At 39.7% G+C, this 16,051-nt stretch overlaps 1 protein-coding gene across 2 annotated transcripts in view; it reads left to right on the top strand.

The window, feature by feature from the left end:
- The window catches only part of MIPEP (mitochondrial intermediate peptidase), a 56,568-nt gene extending 40,753 nt beyond the window's left edge, over positions 1-15,815 (top strand). For both annotated transcript variants that reach the window (XM_081860371.1, XM_081860372.1), the window contains exons 17-19: positions 8,493-8,614; positions 10,941-11,014; positions 14,444-15,815. In XM_081860371.1, coding sequence (XP_081716497.1) covers positions 8,493-8,614; positions 10,941-11,014; positions 14,444-14,541 — 294 coding nt within the window. In that variant the 3' untranslated portion in view covers positions 14,542-15,815. The remainder of the gene's footprint in view (positions 1-8,492; positions 8,615-10,940; positions 11,015-14,443) is intronic.
- Positions 15,816-16,051: the final 236 nt, after the last annotated feature.

The raw sequence follows: 16,051 nt of genomic DNA, 5'->3' as shown, positions 1-16,051 counted from the left end.
ATCATTAGCCTGCGTGCATTTTACTCAAGTGAGGCTACAAACAGTTTAAATATGCATTGAAGAACTTTTGAGTGTTTTTATAATGTTGTACAGAAAGCAGAAGTGGGTCATTTTTAAGTGAAATATATGTTGTGGTCAGTGTGGCTCTTTCATTCAATTTGCAAACCCAGAAAATTCAAAAATTCAGATTTTAGAGACGCTTGTGAAAACATCCTTTAGTTTTGGAATGCTTGTAACTTGCTGCTTCAGCCAAAGTGGAAAACCCATTTGTTTATACAAATTGTATACCCTTGGATTAACTTTCAACTGGGTCATCTTAAAGTACACTGTAAAACCAGGTTTTACGAGACTGCGTGTAGGAAGAGGAAAATTAAATGAATATGTAACAAACCCTTTGTGGATTTTTCTGTAAATAGTCTCTGGTTATTGTTTTATAAAGGTGGTTTCATAAACTCAGCATTCATTTCAAAACCATAACACAGTTAGTACTTTGAAAACCAGCTCATGAATCTTGGATTGCTTTTTTTTTTTTTTTTTTTTTAAAGAGATGCCCTTTCATTTCTTCATTTGAACAGAAAAGCTACAGATAATGATCACAAGAAAACTGAATCCCACTTAGGTCCCATTGAAATCAATGGGGCAAGTTAGTTGTGACTAACTGGAGCTATTAATTTAGTAGAGCTTAAGCCAACGATCTTCCTTTGAAGTGAGGCCAACAGTTTTCAGGAAACATTTCCCCCCAGCTATTCACAGTTCTTGAAGCAGAATGTTTGGAAGTTGTCAAATTGTAAACCACTTGAAGCTTTTAAGGAAAAACTGACCTCATGAAATTCAGCCCTTTATGACTGTAGCATTAGTGCTTTTTTAGTAATAGGGTTGTGCCAGAAGTGGTTTAGTCATGCTGGTCACATGACCCCGAAAGTTGGCTGTGGACAAACGCTGGCTCCCTCGGCCTGAAAAGCGAGATGAGCGCCACACCCCATAGTGTGACTAGATTTTGACTGGACTTAATCACCCAGGGGTCCTTTACCTTTACTTTAGGTAAAGGTAAAGGAACCCCTGACCATTAGGTCCAGTCGTGACCGACTCTGGGGTTGCGGCGCTCATCTCGCTTTATTGGCCGAGGGAGCTGGCGTACAGCTTCCAGGTCATGTGGCCAGCATGACTAAGCCACTTTTGGTGAACCAGAGCAGCGCATGGAAATGCCGTTTACCTTCCCGCTGGAGCAGTACCTATTTATCTACTTGCACTTTGACGTGCTTTCGAACTGCTAGGTTGGCAGGAGCTGGGACCAAACAATGGGAGCTCACCCTGTCGCGGGGATTCGAACCGCTGACCTTCTGATCGGCAAGTCCTAGGCTCTGTGGTTTAACCCACAGCGCCATTTTGGTAATAACGTAGCATTTTGCTTACACATTGAGGGCTTCCCCCTTCAGACTACATCCCCCTGCCCTCAAGAGTCGCTCAGGGTGGCTGGAATTTCCTGGGATCCTGTGTAGTGTGGCACAAAGTCTGCAGCCTGTGGGGAAAAATTGGGGTCCTCATCCTCTACTTTCTGTGTGACTGAATGGCCTTCCCCCATAATGTATGGGGAGTTTGGACACAAGTCAATATGCATTCTATACAATCTGGGAGCTTTCTTCTGAAGCCTGCAGACCTCATTGACCCGCATATAGCAGTGAGCATACATAGGACCAGGGATGTGATTAGATTTTGCCAGAGCCTGGCTTGGAAATGAATTTCTAGGATTCTTAAAAGCGTGCCTTCGAGGAGACGTTAACTTTTAGGAATCCCTGGACTACTCCCTGCAACACCTTTTGCTAACCTGGATCAATATCTGGGTTCCTAGTCTCTCCATGCTAGCTACCAAAGTGACTCTTCTCTCCTTCCTTTACTTGTAGCCGCAGCAACTGCAAAAGGGCTTGGGAAGGAAGGACCCTCTGCATTGTCCCAGTGTGCCGCTCTTCCTGGGCACTATGGCCACGTGATATGCCTTGGGAAGACTCCAGTTCCCAAGAGCCACTGCTCTTTCAGCCCTGACATGCAATAATCCATTAAAAAACTATAATTAATAATTCAAGGACCATATGGTATCTTTCCAGAAACACCTAAGTGGTTAATTGAATGTGAAATTCCTTTCCTCTTCTCCAATATAAACTACTACAAAAATATTTATATCCCTTGTCTTGCTGGGTTTATTTATGAGTTGGTAATAAAAACACAGAAGTGTTATAAATTGAAACTTTAATCTCTCGTTTGACTCACTTTTCAAAATCTCAGGGTGCTTTTTGTGTTTTGTTTTTTTACTTTCCTATTCCTGACTTTAGAATACCCCCTTCTTGTATTATTTTAAGCTGCAACTGTACACACTTACCTGTGTGTGCACAGTTCACATTAGAGTTGGACTTAAATTATTTATGTAATTATTCATTGCATTTATATCTCACCTTTTCACTAAGGAGTTCAAGGTGGTATTCTTGGACCATCCATTCCCATTTAATCTCCCCATCAATCCTGTGGGGTAGGTTAGGCTGAGAAGCAGTGACTGGCTCAAGGCCACCCCATGAGCTTCATGGCTGAGGGGGGGATTTGAACCCTAGTCCCCCCAGGTCATAGTCCAACACTATGCATAGGTTTGCACTGTTAAAAGGCAATTTTGCAAGTTAGCAGAAAATGGAAAATAATACTTGGGGCCATATGTATTTGAGGCGGTTGCTGATGACCCATTCTCCCATAAGGCTTAAATGGAGGCTTAAATCCACTGTCTATGACCAAGAGGACATAAAAATGTTAGGAGGGCCTTGCTGGAACAGAACAAAGGCCCGTCTAGTCCAGCATCCTCTCTCCTGCAATGGCCAACCCCATGCTTTTGTGAACCAGGGCATGAAGGCAGCAGCCCTCCCCTACTCTTGTACCATATGGCCACCGTGGCTAGAAACAATCCCAGTGAGTAGATTGCTTTCCCTACAGGAAAACAAGGCATTATTTAAGATATTCTGCGCTTATCGCCATCTTTGGGTTATAAAATAGCTAAGAGAAGGTACCTCATTAAACATGTAAGCTTCTTTGAGTTACCAAGAAGACTCTCAGGGAGAATGAGCAACCTAATCACGAAATCTTTACCACTTCATAAACATACAGAACAGGATGACCCACAGGGGATTATAAAATGTTGCAATAACTTAATAATGCTGTTTGCCCATACATTCACACAAAGAGAGTGATAGCATCTGAGGCAACCTTAAGTCCCCCCCCCCCCGCCCCAATCAGAGACCAGGAAGCAGTTTTGTTGTTGTCTAGTCTAATGGAATGTTGTACAGGGTGGGATTCTAGGAGACTCAAGGACATTTTCACTCTGGGTGGGTAGGTAGTTCAGTGGATAGGTTTTGCTTCACTTTCTACCAGATTGCCATCTTTTGGCTTGGGAAAGCGGCCCTTGCCAGCAACCGTGGCTTTTATCATTTATTTACTTGTAACTTAACTTGCTTTTACAGCATTTGCCTTATTAGTTCACTTGCCTAAGGCATGTATCTCTGGTCTGATTCATCTTGTTCATTCTTGCTTTCTGAAGCATGGCATTCATGAATTTCATTGAGTTTGAAGCATTCATCTCAAGTTGTTATGCTAGAATGCCTTTTCCGTACATCACAAACAGGGCCAGGTTACCTTTAATGAAATACAATTCTCTTTACAGCCCAAGACGTAGTGAAAGAGACCATCCCTTTGCAGGCACACTGCATTGCAAAACACAGGGAGGTATTGAACTATGTTTTATTCAGAAGAGACCCATGGAAATTAATGAATGTGGCTAATGTCCATTAACTTCAAAAGGTCTACTCTGAGTAAAACTTGATTCAATATCACCCACAGTTTTCTACAGGCTTCACAATAGTATTACGTTGCTGGCACATGTTGGTATGCTTGTCCTTACATTTGCTGTCATGTTACCTGTTCCTTAATGAAAACAGTAAACTAGCCCCAAAACATTTTCATGCATCAAAACATTTTGACGTACAATTAATTATCCTGAAGGAGGCTATACACCCGATTGCAAAGCCTTTCTCTTTAAACCATACTTTATGTGGTACAGTACTTTTTTCTAATTACCCAGGACACCCTTTAAGGATATTGTTGAAGTTTTCATTATGAATGAAGATCAATAGGGAAATGTCATGTTAGGAGAAATTATAGCTTCTGATTTACAGTCTTGTTACTTCTGATTTGCCTGCCAGCTTAAATAGTTAAGCCCCATTCTGTCCATATTAATAAACATTCTACTGATGTGAATAAAGATTTGCTTCCATATAAAAGCATTCTGGATCACCTGAAATTAACAGATTTTTTTCATTCTAGACTAATTCTTTATAACTTGAAGGGTAGCAAACTCTTTCACAAACATGTTTGGCTAAAAAAAGTTTGTTTTTAAATAATTGGCTTTGGGGTTCTAAAATCACAGCAGGCAAGTCTCTCCTCCCCTAAATTCTCAAGCCAATTGAGTGAGAGCAGTGCTTCCTGAATAGGCATACACTTGAAGGAATCAGAAAATTACCAAACATCATTTTCTGACAGTTGAAAAGACTCATGCAAAGCAATTAGTACTTTCAGCAGAGCCCCTAAGTAGGTCTGTATTAAGTTCTACCATGTTATCTTCAGCTAAAGTTTCCCTTTAAAATCTCTCTGCTTTTGCAAATGTTAGGTCATAATTTGATGTAGTGATCTCCAACATTTTGCTCCATAATTCCATCAAGATTTGACTAACTCAGACTGCTTACAGCTTTAAAGTTTAACTGACCCCTTTAGATAGCATATGGCTGCAGTTTGCCTCAAAGCGTTTTTGTGTGCTAAATTGAATGTAGGGTATTGTATTAATGCACTTATAATTATGTTTTATAGTCCTAGAATATAACAAATGTGTGTTTTATTTAAGACTCTTGGCCACAAGAGAGCAGTTAGCTTTTCATCCTTTCTAATAAAAATCATGTATGGGGTTTTTGGAAAACGTTCAGACAAGATAATCATTGGTGGATTGATGGTATGTTGATGGGAAGCAGGCATCTTTAAGTATTAATTTTTGTAGCTCAGTCATGCACCTTTATTTCTGTCTCTTATACTATATGAAAAAAACAGGAAGGAACATGACCTGCAAATGGCATGTTATCACAACCTCTGGGCTATGCTATAGAGCACATCACGATTTAATAAACTCTTGGAATGTTTTCCTGCAGCTTTTTCAAGACTTATTACATATTTAACTGGAGCAGTTGATGTAGTTGAAGACTTCATCAACTTGCTTGCAAGTTAGAAACCTGACCTTCAGTAAGGTGTAGGTTTTACTTATTTGTGCATGTAGCTGCAGGCTGGGTGAGTTCCCAAATGGAATTTGAAACATGAGGGTTATTTTTATAGTTGAAAAGATCATATTGTGCAGTGACAGAAATGTGGATTATAAGCCGCAATTGAAATGAGAGTTAAAGTATGAAATGGGAAGAACAACACTCTTTCGCACTTCCTCCTTCAGCTCTATAGACTTTTCAGTGCTAAGCTAGGTGGAAGCAAGTATGTGATTCAACAGCTTGCTCTTGACTGGCTAATCATGGTGACATTCGCATCATACCCTGCAGCTATGTAGTGAGGGAAGTGAATCCTGCAGCACAACCCATTAATCTGCCATACTCTAAATGAATGGTTATAATAAAAAAGTACATGCATGAAAACGTTCTGTGATGGCAAAAAATGCTTTTAGGATAGTGTGACATGCAACATCCCCATCCTGTCCATTTCCATGTCTACACCTAGTTTCATGCAATACAACAGTTTTGTGCGATATCACTGTGGTGCATCTGGAGACTCTGGCTGTTGACGGTGCACCAAACTGACTCAGCTTGCAACACATTTGTATTTCACACTAGTGAAGCAGGTGTTGTCTCACATTAATCAAAGGATCAAGCCAAAAGCTCTTCCCTTTAAATCATTCTGAGGGCTTGGTTGCAATCAAGATTCCTCATGGGAATGCGTTTGTCTGGAATCAGTTGGATGAAGTCACAAATGCCAGGACTTCAGAAGTGATCCACTGCTAATGGAATGCAATAGATAGGTACTCCCCCCCCTCCACCTCCTCCACCTCCTCCTCCTCCTCCTTCTTCTTCTTCTTCTTCTTCTTCTTCTTCTTCTTCTTCTTCTTCTTCTTCACAACTGGAGTATGGAGCTGATCAGTTCCTGTCTTTCCAGTCAGTGCATATATAGCAGCAAACCTGTGGTCCTATTGTTAGTCAAGAAAAAGGAGGCTAACACAGAAGAGAAGGAGGTGGCACTCCTACTCCCTTTCAATGCCTTTTAATAACAATCTACAGTCTCTCACATTAAGTGAGAAGCACCACATTAGGGATGGGAGGGTGTTTCCCCATAAATCAATGTCAATTTATAAGAAGGGCCCAGCTTCAAAAAATGTGTATCCAGAGTGATAACATGACTCAGCCAATGTCCTATGTTAACTGAGCATGCATACACCTCCCCAAGAATCTTCTGCAATGCTTGTTTGAGTGTAGATATGCTGAGGCTCCTCACAGGCAAGTCAATATTGAAAGGGGTTCCTGCAAAGTAGGTAGCTGAAAACCACTGCACCAGTAGATCAGAAAAATCCTCTTTTAGAGGCTCAGAGAGGGAGAGAGAAATCTGAAATAGTAGGGAAAACATCTATATTCTTTAACACTTTGGTAAGAAGTTCTGTTTGGAAATAATTCAGATCCTGGGCATGTAAAGAATGGTTCTATTGAAACCTTTCAAGCTGAAACTTCAAATCCTCAGATGAAAGACTTATAATAGACTATAATAAAAACCAACATGTTTTATTAATTCAGCCTATATTCCCAATATGTTTTAAATGTGTTTTGTGTGGTGGATTATAGCTAAGGGAGTGGTTTCTTTTTTTGGGGGGGGGATGTTAAGTTCAAATGTTGTTGCCAAAATACTTCTTCACTGTATGTAGAATAATCAGACTTGAAGGTTAACTCCTTTTCAGATCTAGTTTAGAGGGAATTAGGGTACAGCTTGAAGTTTGGTAACTTAATTTAAAAGCTACAGGACCATTTTCATTATATGTTTTTCTTCTAGTGTAGCATATAACCTGCAAACAATTATAGGAATAATCTAGTCCCTTTGTGGCAGAGCATGAATTTTGCTTGGTAGGAAGAAAAGAGATGCATTTTCCCATTAATTATTTGAGAGACACTGTTTGAGTTCGAGCTTGTTAGCATGTACAATCCTGTGCATACTTACCTAGGAGTAAGCTTCACTGCATAGAATCAGACTTGCTTCCAGTTAAATCTACATAGGATTGTGCTTCACATCACCTAAAGAATAATGTATTAAATATCTATTCTGTTTTAGAAAAATAAATTCTGAATGAATTGACTAGTATACTAACCCAGCTAGCTTCAAACAGGATTTAAAATAAAACCAAATAAGTGCATTAAAATGTATATATGAATTTGTTCTTTATAAATGCCAAGTAAGGTTTATTATAAATCATTACTAAATGTGCTGAAAACAGGCTCCTTAAAATTCTGTCAATACCCAACATGCTTTGAGAGACAATCTGGTTTTTGTTTTGTTTTGTTTTGTTTTGTTTTGTTTCTGGTGGTCTGCTGCAGGCTTACCTTTCTGGCTTTTATGAAAAGAAAACGCCAACAGTAATTCTAACCAGTCATCTCTGTAAATCGACTCCAGTCTCTGTTCCTCATTAAGTGATTCAAAGAGCTCCGGAGCCTGTGTGCAATTTTTGGGGTGCCAGTTTCCTTGTTTCCACTTGGATTCTGTGGAAACTTGGACAAGCCAATGAACCTTTTTGCTGGACTCTGCGAAGTCACAATCCAGGAGAGATATTACTCATTTTAATAGCATAGCACTCAGTGCTATTTAACAACAGTACTTAGAGGAAAAATCAAAGCATGAATCATAAATCCCTGACAGTTTATGGACAAATAGCAGCAGAATTACAGATGATGGTAATCTGTTTTAAATATACAAACAAAGCAATGAAAAATGGCATGTTGTGTGTGCATCTCGCCTACCTCTGAGCCTGTATTTTGACATGTGGGGAGATGTTCTGGAAAACAGGACATGTCTCTGCTGTGATTTTGTTTTTGGCAGACTGTTGCAGGGTTACCTTTTCCAGGTGCAACCTTATATGTACCTAGATGGAAACTAAAACATAGTGACACTTATAACATGTAAACTGTGGTTTTTCTTTAATCCCCCAAAAGAAACAATGATGGATATAATGAAATGCACCTGCAGTTCTCAAGCCAATTGTTCTTCGGTACCTTTTGCACTGTTTATAATAGTTTCTTAAGGTTAGAAAAGCTGAGATGTTGCCATTTTGTTTTAAAAAAAGACTTAAGGGTAATATAATATTTTTTAAACTGATGCTTTAGTTTCATAACAAACTTTCTGAAGAATGACAGGGTTTATTTTTTTCCTCCCCTCGCATACAGGCTTGGCAACTCAGATTCAACCATCTTGTGGGCTATGGGGCCAAGTATTATTCCTACCTCATGTCCAGGGCTGTCGCATCCATGGTTTGGAAACAATGTTTCGTACAGGATCCCTTCGACAGGTACAAAAAAAATAAAGACGTGTTGCTGTGCAGTTTCCATCTTTAACATGGTTCTTTTACTTACGATAGCATTTTTTGAAATTCAGGGGTAAAACACAGCAAAGCAAAGATAATTTATTCTCGGTAGAAGTCAGATGTGGAGAGATGAGAGGAGTGGTTTGTTTTAAAGAATTGCAAATGCATTGGGTTCTCCAGCTTCCTGTCTGTGTTTATGAGTAGGTAAGGACTGCAGGAAAAGCAGGCTGGAACCTCAGCCAGTGTATGCGCACATTCAGGGCACAGCAGAGCAGGAGCATTTTCTGGATGACCAGGGAACCATACTTGCACTCTTGGTAGATGTCAGCTTAGAGCTCTGCCACCAGGTTTGCTTCCCCATCAGAACCCTTTTGTACCTCTTGTTCTGACGTTTGCGGAGTATGATGGAATGGGGGAGCACCAGAGAATAAACCTCCCTCCATTGTCCATGATTCAGAACAGCTAATGACAATAGAGTACTACGGATTGCCTTCCGCTAGAAGGTTGGGTAGTTGCCATTGTGAAATAAAACCATTTTCAATACGCTTGATTGATTGTTTTCTGAACAGGCCTCCTGTGCTTTTCTTTTTTTAACATTTTTTTTACATTGTTTCATTCATTTACACAGTTTATCATTCTTTACAAGACATTCCACATTATACTACCTATCTGTATCTGTGTGTATTTATATATTTTCCTTATTCCTGTCCTTGTGATTTCCCTCCACCCAAGCTTGGCTTCTTTTGTTTTTCATTACTTTTATATTGTGTTATACATATTGTTTACATATTCCCCAATAACCATCTTTCCATATTTTAACCTTAACTTTACAAACTTCCATCAGTGCATATCAATATCTTTTGCCATAAATTCTTCTACACATTCCCATTCTTTCCTCAGTTTCTGATTGGATTGAAATCTAATAGCTGCTGACATTTTGGCCAATTCTGTATACTCACAGAGTTTGTTTTGCCACTCCCTTATTGAGGGGACCATGTCTCCTTTCCAATTTTTAGCAATCAATATTCTGGTGGCAGCTGTAGCACATAAAAACACTTTTTTCTTGTGATTAGGGATGCCCATTGAGACTATACCTAATAGGAACACTTCTGGCTTTTTCTCAAATGATGTTTTAAACATCTTTTTTAATTCTTCGTGAATACTACTCCATAATTTTTTAATTTCTCTGCATCCCCACCATACATGATACATCGTTCCTTCTCAGGCCTGTGCTTTTGATAGGTGGCTGCCATTGCAGCACTACAGCCGCAAAAGCAGCACCTACTGAAAGGCTGCATGCCTCCATTACAGTCAGTTGTGAATACTGTAGGAAGCTTGTCCCGTGTGGAGATTGCCATTCTAACCCGTGGACCTTTAGGACTCTTAAGAAACAGGCTTGTTCCCCTTCATTTAACAAAGACACATATTTTGCACAGCTAAACTTGCCACATCAGAACTCATCAGTGCACACTTGTTGAAGAACCATCCCCAAATGGATGGGAAATGCCTCAAATCAATGAAGGTTTGAGGCAGGTAGAGAATTCTGTAGGGAGTTGAGAAGCTTGGAGGAAGTCTGAAGAGCATGTTCGAGGGGCCTCTCTTCCTGCTAGGAGCAGCATGTTTTCCCAGCTCTGGAGGTAGATTGGGATTCTCTGACTTTACCCTTGACATAGCATGGAAACCTGCACCTGCTTAGATGCCTATCTGCTTACAGAAATGCAGTTCCCATGTGGTGATGCACATGCCAATCACCCATTCCTTTTTAATCCCATTAACTCAACCTGGATTTTTCTAGGGGATAAGTTGCTGTCATTTAAAGAACTTCCTGTCAGTGAGTAACATCTCAGTGTTTAAAATGAAAACCACATGACTATTAATGTTGGAACTGGTCCAGGTCCTTTCTCTGCTGCCTATTTTAGTGTGAATGATACGATTGTGTACTGAAATGTGAAATTTCAGCCTGTGAATTTCTTACAATTCTGTAAAGCAAAGATAACACAGACGTGTCACACCTTTCCAATTCAACAATGAAAGCTTACTGTTTGGTGTATGTGTTGCGAGTGGCAACACCAACAAAATGATATGAGATATAGATATATAGATTGCTTTGGTTACAGCTCCAATCTTTCAAGCTTAGCTTGCTCTAATGTAACTTTATTTATAGTGTGCGTTTCTGAAATGGACATGTGAGTTTGAAGCGACAGGCTTCATTAGATCTTTATCTGCAAGGAATCCGGAGACAGGTGTGACAGGAATCTGAGCTGGTTGTGATTGCAGGTGGCTGTAATAACAATACCATCTTTTCCTTCAGGGCAATGGGTGAACGTTACCGTAGAGAAATGCTAGCACATGGTGGAGGGAAAGAACCCATGCTCATGGTTCAAGGTAATATAAAATATTGTCACACTGGTCCCCCCCCCAGTACACTTATTTGGACAAAGACTACTGCTTGTACTTAAAAAACAAAACCCTGCAAAGTGAATTTCTTTACCACTGTGCCCTTTTCGCTGCTCTTTTAGATAGCATTTGCCAAAGGGCACACATGATACAGCCATCCAGTTCTTCAAACTCTTCTTTGCTGAGGAATGAATGGAGCTATCTGCTTTTAGAGGAAGCTGAATATGGGGGCTGGCCCCTAATTGGTCCTCGATATTTTGATAAAGCGAATTAATACAATTTTGAGTAATGTCATGTTAGACGTTAAGTGAATATTCACTTCAATGTGATAATATTATTTGCAGGTGTAATGGGTAATTGCAGCCTTAGCTGTAAGTTGCTATAACACCAACTTAATGAAACAAGTTAACGGAACCAAAATCATTATGAAGTAATGAAAGGAACAGGACAGCCACATTTTGCCATGGTATTTACAGTATTCCAATTGCTGGTGTTTGAAGGCTAGGAAAGGTGTGGTTAACCCTAGTACTGTAATATGGAAGGTGCAGCACTTCAAAGGAGGCAATTTCCATAGTTGCCCCAGGCTTGGGAGGGACTGAGTCAAAATTACAGTCAGACCTATGCCTAAAATAAATTCACAGGTTTAAAAACAGCAGCTGCCTTTGTTAGATCTCAAGAGCTATGTATTCTGTATATATCACATACATTATAGTCCCTAAGGAACTATTGTCGTTACTGTAGTCATTTGATCCTTGTGTTTTCAAACAGTGGGAATGTTGGCTTGGAGGGTGTGGATTTTTTTATGTGTCTGGTAAATCATGAATTTGTAACATTAGCCTAAGTTTGTAAGACTGAAGAGAGTGTTTCGTAAATATGACTATAGTGCAGGCTGTTCGTTGCTCTCAGTGTTTGAGACAATGGAAGTGTTTGCCTTGGACCATTTGATGTTTTGGAAAGGGTGATAGCCCCTGTGCAAAATGAGGATTGCCTGTAATTCCCCAAAGGGACTGTTGTTAAAACTATGTTATGCTATCAGCAGTTCGATAACTGGAGGCTGCAATTAAGATAAGATGGAGAAAATGTTTGATTTAAGGATATCTGACAAGAGACTAATTCAGTTCAGTTATAGGATTGTAAAATGATTATGTTGATAAATTTATCACTGATATGAATAATATGGCATACTGTACAGTATATACCTGCAGTTTAACCTGGAACTCAGTATGATTTTTAAAAATTTTACTGTCTATCAATAACATTCATTTAAAAAACAAAAACAACTTCCCTCCCATTCATCCCACGCATACTACAGGGCTCAAGACGTCCTCATTTTGGCTGTGTTTGTAAACTCTGTTACTGATTTTTACTTCTAGAGAGAAACAAGGAGCAATGAGCAGTGGTTTCAGGGGCAGGAGAGAAGTGGCTTATTGTGAGAAAGCGGGAGAATGGCTGTGGGCAGAACTAGTATTTGGAAACCTTACAAAACTGTTTTATCAGTGTCAAATGGAAATTTATTGTCAAGACCACAAAAGTGTTACCAAAAGTGAAGGGGGTTCAAAGAGTCATCACTGCCATACAGCTGATGCAGGCAGCCGGCTTCTGTAAAAATCTCACAAGTCCATTCCCCTCATCATCTTTTTTATTGCAGTTCATTTGTGTTTCGGAAATACGGGCTCCCTTAATATTCCTCCTCAGATAACTAAATGCCTGTATTAAAGCATGCCATATTTTTAATCATCTAGGTATTAACTTTTTTTATTCTACCAAAAGGCAAGGCATGGCCCATGTTCAGGGTGCTTCTTATACTGCCTTTGATGATGAAATATGAACTGACTAAATTTTAATTCTCCTTTTTCTTTTTCTGCACTATTCATCAACTTTCTTTAAGGGCATTCTTGTTCTTACTTGCAGTGTACATATTTTAGGCTTAATTAAAATCACGATGCGCTGAGATCCTAGCAAGGAACTCTTATAGTAACCGCTTCAAATTGCCTCAAGATCTGGACTCTTTCTTTCCCTGATTGGGTGTTTCTTTTTTGGGAACTGTTACTGTACATCAAAAAATACCTAATCAAACCAGTTGGCTCTTGTAGAAACTTATTAAAAGGCTCATGTGAAAGATTTCAGTTTTCCTAAATGCAGCAAGTATTGTTATTATTATTCCAATGGAAGCCAAATAGATGGAGGCATGTTAGGAGTATAAAGTAATTGTACTAGGCACTTTACAGTAAAAGGGTATTGCAAGGTTATATTTACATTGGCACTTCTGAGAGTGATTTACCTAAAAGAAGAGCCAAGTTTACACAGAGTGTTTTCTTTGTCCAGGGCAAAACAATATTGGAAATTTCCTAATTTGACACTTAAAATGACATGCAAAAACACACATCCATATGTTAAACCACATATATTCAATTGTATATTTTTTCCCTATGGGAAAGAAAACATACACACACAAATTCATCAGTGGCTGTTTAAAACCACAAAGGTAAGTACACACATTAGTTATGCTTTCTGATATACAGTGCTCTGGTTGCGAACGGGATCTGTTCCGGAGGCCCGTTCGCAACGTGAAAAGCCTGCAACCTGAAGCGCCATATCTGCGCAGGTGCACGGTGCAATTTGGCGCTTGTGCGCATGTGCAAAGCATGATTTAGTGCTACTGCACATGTGCGAGCGGTGAAATACGGAAGTAACCCTTTCTGGTACTTCCAGGTCGCTGTGGGACGCAACCTGAAAAAACTTAACATGAAGCTAATGTAACATGAGGTACAGTGGTGCCTCGCAAGACGAAATTAATCCGTTCCGTGAGGCTCTTCGTATAGCGGTTTTTTCATCTTGCGAAGCAAGCCCATTGACAGCTTAGCGAATTAGCGCTATTAGCGGTTTAGCGGCTTTTAGCGGATCAGCTGATAAGCGGCTTATCAGTGGATCAGCTGATAAGCGGCTTAGGGCTTAGGAAAAGGGGGGGAAAAGGGGAAAAACCCCACAGGAACTTGCAAGACATTTTCGTCTTGCGAAGCAAGCCCATAGGGAAATTCGTTTTGCGAAGCGCCTCCAAAATGGAAAACCCTTTCGTCTAGCGGGTTTTCCGTCTTGCGAGGCATTCGTCTTGCGGGGCACCACTGTATGACTGTATGTATGTGTATTGTTTAGATATACATATCTGCTCGACATTTACTGGATAAGTAGGCATTTCCAAATAGAAACATTGTTCCTTTCATACTTAGGGGAGTGGTAAAGTGCTGACTGATCATGTGGTGTTTCTAAATCAATTCCCCGTATTATCTGATTCCATGTTTTTTGGCAGATGCTCTATATTGGAGTGGTTCGAAGTGGCACAATTTCCTTCCACTTCAGGGCTGCCTTGCTTGTGAAATCCATTTTTTCCCTGACCTGTGTTTCCACTCCCCCCCTTAGGTATGCTTCAGAAACGTCCGTCAGTGGAAGACTTTGTGGATGCCCTTGTTTCAGACTTGGATCAGGATTTTGAAACATTCTTCATGGATTCTGAATAGCAAGAGAAGAAAATTAAGCATTCCGGTGAATAATTTTGAAAAAGGCGTGTACCATCAACAGTGTACACAGAACTATTGTGGGTTGCATTGCTGCATCCTCATGAGTGCTTGGGTAAAATAAATGGTTTACCTGAAGAGCAGGATGTTTTTTCATTACAGAAAGATCGTCATAGCCAAGTCTTTGAAACAGGTATGCTTTGCATTCCTGTTAACCTATTTGAAAACGTATTCTTATATGAACACATGACAGCTGATAGGCCAGGGTTACCAATAGCATGGGACAGCCTTATGTAGGTGCTGACGGCATGTGCTGTAATGGGCATTGCCAGTGAGTGCCCATGGAGAAGTGCCCAATGGGTACTATCCCACACCCTTCCGTGAGTTCACTGAATGCATTGGGAGGGTACAAACCTCTTATGTGATTACACTGGAAGCCTCTTTTGTCTGTTTACCCATGATTTTAAACTAACAGAAAGCAAGTAGCATTTGCAAATGGGAAGTGAAGAATTGCCAGCCAGTCAGAAGAAAAGAGGAACAAAAATGGCCTGACCTTTAAGGAGAGGTTGATATAACAAAAATCAGGAAGTGAATGTTTTCATAGCATAAGATAAGCATTATTTATTGCTGATGTCTATGTATCAAACTGCTGTTTAAACCTTGGAAGCAGGAGCCAGTAGGCAAAACTACTACAGACTCAAGATACCTCAGTCTTTGTTCCCAAAGAACTTTGGATTTTAAAATGCATAATAAATTTATAAAATGCACAATAATTTAGGATACACTTTTCAGTTGTTATAGTGCTATCCTTAAACCATCTTTGCTTTGCTTTGTGTTTTTAATTTAAAAGTCAGACATTTAAGGAGTGTGCTTCGACCATTGTGCCAGTACTAACTCCTGCAACTAAGATGTAATTTGACACATTAATGTTTTGCATTTTGTTTGGCTCTAACCACACAAGTGTGGAAAAGTCATCAGATTGCATCATCCTGTAGGCGTTACATTTTTATGAACAGTAAAATTCACTCTAAACTAATTGCTCTGGATTAAGATGCCAATAAAGAATTGTTACAATAAAGATAAAGAAAAGGAATTATCCCACTTACTGGAATATTAACCCAGGGCTTTTCCTTGCTCTTGGAGAAGTTACTTTCTGTAATTCTCTATTGGAAGAAGGAAAGTTTATCGAGGTTAACCGTTATTAAAAGAACCCATATACTAGGGGCCTGGTTTGCACATCATAATAAACCATGGTTTTCTAAATACCAATTGATCAATCCATTGCGTAGTGTTTTGTGTGAACCCTTACAAGTAGCTCGATTATGGTTTGTTTACTTCTACAAATCACAGCCTGAAGCTGTGGTTTGCTGCTGACTTACAGTTTGTGGTTTCAGTTGCCTTGGCATCACATGTTTGCTTGACCACCTCACCCCAGATACTCTCTAAACTAGAAAGGCAAGGACAGCTGGAAAAGAAACCAAACTTTGGAGAAGCAAACCATGGTTTCTTTGAT

Source organism: Podarcis erhardii (genome assembly GCF_964252035.2).
Source record: "Podarcis erhardii genome assembly, chromosome: 4".
NCBI classification, from domain to species: domain Eukaryota; kingdom Metazoa; phylum Chordata; class Lepidosauria; order Squamata; family Lacertidae; genus Podarcis; species Podarcis erhardii.
The sequence above is the reverse complement of the archived record's forward strand: the minus strand, read 5'-3'. Positions and strand labels throughout refer to the sequence as shown.